This window comes from Miscanthus floridulus, chromosome 4 (assembly GCF_019320115.1).
Source record: "Miscanthus floridulus cultivar M001 chromosome 4, ASM1932011v1, whole genome shotgun sequence".
NCBI classification, from domain to species: Eukaryota; Viridiplantae; Streptophyta; class Magnoliopsida; order Poales; family Poaceae; genus Miscanthus; species Miscanthus floridulus.
In genome coordinates this window covers 33,349,212-33,355,948 of record NC_089583.1, presented here as the reverse complement: position 1 = coordinate 33,355,948, position 6,737 = coordinate 33,349,212, and the positions used below count along the sequence as shown (strand labels likewise).

General features: G+C 43.2%; 1 protein-coding gene across 2 annotated transcripts; it reads right to left on the bottom strand.

Moving 5' to 3' along the window:
- Positions 1-1,616: 1,616 nt before the first annotated feature.
- On the bottom strand, positions 1,617-5,958 carry LOC136551281 (uncharacterized). Of its 2 annotated transcripts, XM_066542854.1 has the most exons (3): positions 4,658-5,958; positions 4,152-4,203; positions 1,617-2,042 (listed from the first exon to the last, which is right to left on the bottom strand). In XM_066542854.1, exon 1 carries the CDS (start codon positions 5,839-5,841, stop codon positions 4,957-4,959), a length of 885 nt encoding a protein of 294 aa, XP_066398951.1. In that variant the 5' UTR covers positions 5,842-5,958; the 3' UTR covers positions 1,617-2,042; positions 4,152-4,203; positions 4,658-4,956. The 2 variants fall into 2 exon arrangements, with proteins under 2 accessions (XP_066398951.1, XP_066398950.1); XM_066542853.1 differs by having other exon boundaries at positions 1,617-4,203.
- Positions 5,959-6,737: the final 779 nt, after the last annotated feature.

The window sequence follows — 6,737 nt, the reverse complement described above, 5'->3', positions numbered from 1 at the left end:
TTTAACTATGTAGATTTTCTTCCTCTGATCTCAATGTCATTTAATGATGCTATAAAATGTCACTTAATGATACTGAAATATGGATGAGCATATTAATGCTAAACAAAGTGTGGCGTCTTATGGCTCTTTGAGTCCATCAACTCTTTCAAGATTCTGTGTACATCCGGCCTTAGCTCTGATCTCTTCTCGTAATGATTTTGTACATCCTTAACTCTGATTTGTCAAAGTCACTTACTAACTACATAGAACTATGGATGCCAATATAATGATAAACTAAGTGAGGCGTTTCTCTGATGTTTGAATTCATCTCAAATAAGTGATTTTGTCTTTTTTGTGGTTGTTAACTGGTGGATCTGTGGATAATAATTTGCCGTTGTTTCTGTTCGGGAGGCCATAAACGATCGTGGATTATTTACTGCTGGCTGGTTTGGTGTGAGAGGAAAACACTGTTCCTGGCTGGAAATTTACGATCGTTTACGAGCAAGCGAACAGGCTGGCAGCAACCTTTTGGTCCCTGTGATTGATTGGTAACCAATTTTTATTGAGGACATGCTAATTCCTCAATTAGTTAATGTATTTTTTATCTTGCAGCACCGGATGTGGCCCCTACGAATATAGGGGAGGGACCAGGTGCAAGTGTACCGAGTGCATGAAGAGCTAAAGTTTGTGGTCAAAGAATGAAGTGTCTGGTGGTCGTCATATGCGACGTATGTGGGTTTCGGTGCTGGGAGAGCTATTTTGCTTATCATCATTTTGTATGTATGGCATTCGTGTTTTCTGCATCTTTGTGTAAGGAATGCTCAGTAGTCTCCCATTGCCCTAGAAATAGCAGTTTGCTGTCTAAAGCTGGGCTTGTCTGCAAGATGGTGAGCCAAGCAGCATCATGCTCTATGTGGTTCAAAACTTGAGGCTGCAGTCAAGAGCTTGAATTAATATAAATACTCTGTCTGAAAGTACTGGTGCTCAAGAAAACCAGCTAGTTATCTTCTATTCCGTGCGTGTGGATTTAGTGCAGTAGTTTGGCTCAGCTTCTTGTCACTTGAAATTTCTTGGATTACTACTGAGACTTTGTCTAGAGGGCTACGGAGACTTATTTGTTGAACTTGAACTGTGGACGAATTATTTACTGAACCTGAGAACGGATATGGCCCATATGTAACAATCATGGATCGACATGTCCAGACACAAGAAGAGGCTGGTAAAACGGGAGGGAGGAGTGGAACCAAGAACTGGAGACTGGAGTGGAACCAAGGAGAAACAGGTCGGTGGCTGCTTCGAGCCTCCGCTGACCGCTGGCATCAGAATTACTAAACACTATTCGATATTTTGAGTTTTTTTTGCCTTCCCCCTAAAAATTAAAGTGACTTATTTACATCTGTAGTGGCATCTCCTACAACCCCAAGATAGGAGGGTTGAAGCATCAGCACCTTTGGTTTACAGGATGGATCGATGCAGAATGATCTGATGCATCCATCACGGATACAATACAAGTAATGGTGAGCTTTTCCACAAATCCGCCATGCATTAAGATTGAATCACATTATCACACTTTTAGAATCTTTCAATCGACACAACAATTTTGATCATGACACTTATGATAGAATTGCATTCTGACAGACATATAATATATACCATGTGGAGACATTATGAAAATATTATTTGTGGATAGTAACAGAGGTCCGAAACGAGACAGAGCTAGAAGTTTACACATTCAGCATTCCAACAGAGAAAAACTGAACCTACACATGCAGCTCAGGAAAACACATGGTCCGACACGTCACTTTCAGGATACAGTTTAAAAGCTTCAGCAATTCAGGTGACACTGAAACTCCATGGACTTGGACAACCAATGTGTTTTTTCCTAGGTTTTCACCGTAACTGAGACCTCACCAACGATTCACTGAAGGTTTCGACTGCAAAAACTGGGAGCATCTCCCCTCCTCAGTCATACATCAGCAAGTTCACATATTACTTAGTTTTATTTACATCTTATAATCCTCTTCAGTGGCGTTACCCTCCTCCAAGCTCACAGGGGTTGATGACTGAATAGCAAATCAAATAATGCACATATAAGTTCTAAACAACTAAACAAAGGGCTGCCAAACAAACACAATCTGTCAGTTAGTAACAAACTAAGTACATTTATAATTTTCGAATGTCATCAATTTAGTATCACTCTAGTGCACAACAAACCAAAAAACCCTCAATCTAACTTTCAAATGCAATGTATGTGCTTAACATCATTGGCCTACTTAGATATACCAGAGCGCTCCTAGTTTTCACAAAACAATGTCATTGCAGCAGTGGGATGGAATCTCACATGAGTATTTCATTCCACAATGTCAAAACTATCCCCACAGCCCCATCAGAAACGGGACCCTTTGCCAATGAGCATTCAACATTTTGTCGACATTCAAGGTTTCTATGTTATAATATGAATATGGATTTTCTTATCATCGGCAAATAACCATTTGCAAACAGTGCTCCAGGTTCTCAAAGAAGAAGCCTCTACTCAATAGAGTAGATAAAGTTACCTACTGCCAACATGCAACTACTACTTTTATTCAAGACACTATTTACTATATTCAAAATGCATGCAATTTTTTTTTCGAAATAAACTAACATTGAAATTTATTTACTGGAACTGAACCATACCACCATTGTCCGTTACAAAAATGTATAAACAAGGTCGAAACTATTGCTTGGGCAACCTTGCTCATGTCAAACAGGAGCTGAACTACAGAGTCAATTTTCAGGAAAGTAAGGCACATGCAATATAACACCATTCCGAAAAGAATTTGCTAAGCATGGATTGAATAATAAAATAAGCCAAAAAAGTAGACCTCAAACATAAGTTCATCATTCATGATAAAGAAGAATTTGAAAACAACCATAATTGACAATAAAAACTTATTAGATGGACAACACTTATTCAGTTCAGACAGCAGCTACACCATACAGATGGAGATCTGCAGAACAGAGAAACAGAGTGCACATATATTCATTTCCATGCGGCTGCATTAAGCTTGATAGCATAGACAAATCATAGCTTGACCCATATAAGTGAGACTACTATCTATTAAAATTCTGAGCAGAAAACATAAATGATATTTGAGCCAGATATCTGACTTTATTGGATTAGTCAGATAATTACCTCGTTCAGGTTCAATTAAGATCAATTGCCGAGCCCCCATCATTCGTCCACAACATGTATAATAGATGCATAAATTCCTAGGCACGTTTTTCTCCATCTCGTAAACATCCAATCACTAACGCCCTATTCCAAACCCCCAATATACAATGCAGGTGTTGATGATTGAGTAGCAAATCAAATAGTGCATTTCGGATAACAAAACATATGTCTATCAAACAAATAAAATTTAGGAAAAGTAGCAAATTCAGTGCTTTTAATATGAGTAAATTAACATCGCTCTAGTGCACATTAACTTTTCAAATACAATGTGTGAAATAAAGCAAGTTTTAGTGCTCAGCATTATGCGCCAACTTTGTAGTAGATGCTCCTAATTTCCACAAAATATTGCCAATCCCAGCAGTGTGATGGAACTGCTAACATGGATAGTATCGTTCCACAATGTCAAATCTATCCCCACAGCACAGTCATAAAAGTGAGCAACAAGAATTCAACATTTTGTCAAATTCATGTCTCTGTCTTCTAACAGTGCTCCCGGTTCTCACAGCAGAATCCACTGTTGACAGACTAGTTAGATAAAGTTGTGATAACTGCAATGAAATGGCTACTACAACAGTACAAATACCTAGAGATCATAAAACTTCGCAGTAATGCCAACATGCAACTACTACTTTTATTCAAGATGTTCTTCAGATTATACACAACACATGCATGTTTTATTTTTTTATTTTTTTTTTTGAAACAACTAGCACTTAAACTTTTTTACTGGAACTGAACCATAACCCCGTGTCAGTTCCAAAAATGTAAGAACAATGTTGAAACTACTACTTGGGCAACAATGCTCATGTCAAACAGGAGCTGGAGGCAGTTATATACAATATAATATAAAATTCCCAAAAGACCCTGGCAAGCATCAATTCAATGATAACTCCAATAAGCCATATGTTCATCATTTGCAAGAAGAATTTTAAAACAACCATGATTGACCACAAAAACTTACTTGGTGAGCACTTATTCAGTTCAGACAGGAACCACACCATACTGATGAAGATCTGCAGATCAAAGAAACAGAGTGAAAACAAATTAAGTTCCAGGTGGCTGTGTTAAGAATGATAGCACAGACAAACGATAGTTTGATCCATATTAGCTGCACTATAAATCTTAAATGCTCAGCAGAAAACATAAACGGTATTTGAGTAAGATATGTGATTTTATTGGATTTGCAAGATAATTTCCTATCTCGATCGGCTTAAATTTAGATCAATTGCCAGGACCCAATCGTCCATCAACAACATGTAGAAAGATGAACAAATTACTACGCAGATCTAGCATGCTTCAAGGACGCCATGAAACAAAGTTTAGGTAGCAGTAAAAAAAGTTCTACAGATACTTCACTTCCATAAACTCACTGTTCATAAGCACACCATTCTCGGTGTTTTCATGTTGCTAAATTGACCGTTACAAAGTTCTTGAAATTGGCAAATCACAGACTAAGCAAAGCTGTACCTGGAGTGTAGAAGCTCATGTATGGAACGAGAGCATAGGTCCAAACATTGCAGTACACCTGTTCCCTCACCCGTCCAGACTTTAGATCAATACTGAACCAACCATCCTCTGTCCCAACAAAAAGGACCTCAGCGCCAGGTGCAAAGGCAACACAATCATTATTAATGGAGTCTGCATCAAATCCGAGCTCAATGGATCTGCAGCCTGTTCGCTTGCTCGTAAACGATCGTAAATTTCCAGCCAGGAATAGTGTTTTTCTCTCACACCAAACCAGCCAGCAGTAAATAATCCACGATCGTTTACGGCCTCCCGAACAGGCTGCTGACTGGTACCCAAAAATCATCTCCCTGGGGGTCAGTCTGCATTGAGCATACCCAGAGCGTGGATCTCTCCACCATTGCAAAACCCAACCCACCATCTCCCATCGTCATGAGCACCTTAAAGTCCGAAACGAAATTGGGGGGCAAGTGGATCACAGACATATTCCGTGTGGCCAAATCGTACTTCAGAATGCTGTTGGTCGCATCAATCAGGAAGCAGAGTGCATTACCAACAAGGGCACTAGGAACCATTTCAATCCCATCTTCTGGGGACGGAGGGCCATAACTAGGCTCGCTCCAGGCGCCAGCCTCCGACGAGTAAACGTGCACACGCATCTTCGCACCGTCGGCGTCCAGGAAGACGACGAGGAAGGGCCCGCGACGGCAAACGAGGTGGTCACACGCGCCGTAGTCGGCGCAGACCACCGCTGCATTCCAGGTGATAGGTGAGGGCAGCGGCACCTCGGGGAGTTCCCGCAGGTCATCCGTGACGGGGTCCCAGACCACGAGCTCAGGACCCCAGGGCATGCTGGTGAGGAGGACGCGGCCGTGGCGGGAGTCGAGGACGCGGCGGTCGCGGTGCTCGGAGCGGCGCGGGCGGAAGGGGGTGGCGGGGGCGAAGCCGACGGCGTAGCCTACGTAGCCTACGAAGCAGTCGTCCTGGACGGCAACTTTCCGGTTGTCGAGGAAGCCGAGCATGGGGGCCGTGCGGTGGCGCTGGCCGAACCTTCGGCGGAAGCCTGGGGCGGACATGATACGGCACCAACTCCTGCATACGGTCGCGGCGCGGAGGAGGCTCACGGGGTCGCCCGGCGGCAAGCGGAGGAGGATCTCCTCAACGAGCCCCTCCACCAGCTCCTCCATCCGGCTTGGATGGACGGACTCCGGCGAGCGGCGGCGCGAGGGTATGGGCGGCGGCGGGCGGCGGGGAATTGCGAGAACGACACGAGGCCACAAGGGATTGTGGGGGAATTTGGGGAATTTCCGTTGGATTGAGCGGTGGCTCTGTTAAGTGGGGCCCAGGAGGCAGTGGCACTACATACTGATCGACTGTTTCCTCTTTTTATCCTTTTCTGATGAACTGCGAGTACTGATAGATTGAGGAATTCATCACGGCACAGACTGTACAGTGGCACTCTGGCATGACAATGCATGTATTAAAAAATAGAAAAATGTAAGAGTACCAACCGAGGAACCTTCCCCATTTCCATTAGATCAACGGAAATACAGCCGTTCAGCATTACAAGAAGAGACAGATATCAGAAAGATAAAGCCTAACAACGGCAAAGAAACCATCCATGACTTTAAAAGCCAACCTGATACTAAGCCTAAAAGACAGCCACCCCGAAGAAACTGAAAGACAGTTTGGAGCGCCCCCCACCCCCCCCCCCCCCCCCCCCCCCCCCCCCCCCCCCCCCAACCTCAAGGAGCTAAGACTATTACATCACGACATAAAAAAGGCTATCAGAAGGCAGCCAAAAGACTTCACAATCCGCATTCTCATCCCAGCAGGGACTCCCTAAGCTTGAGCAGGGTCTTCTTCTTCATGCTCCCACGACTCACCATCTTGTAGCAACAACCTGTTAACCTGTCTTGCGGTTTGGGCAGCCAATATTTCCTTAGCCACTCTCAGCATTGTATTTGCTCCACCAGCTGCTCATGATCAAATTTTGCAAATAATCCTGACCAATAAATCATAAGCGCGCAAGCGTGACATATTATTTCAAGAGGGCTATTTATAAGCTTCTGTTCAAAACAAA

Excerpts from the sequence above, each read along its gene's own strand:
- LOC136551281 (XM_066542853.1), bottom strand. The coding sequence starts at position 5,841 with ATGGAGGAGCTGGTGGAGGGGCTCGTTGAGGAGATCCTCCTCCGCTTG.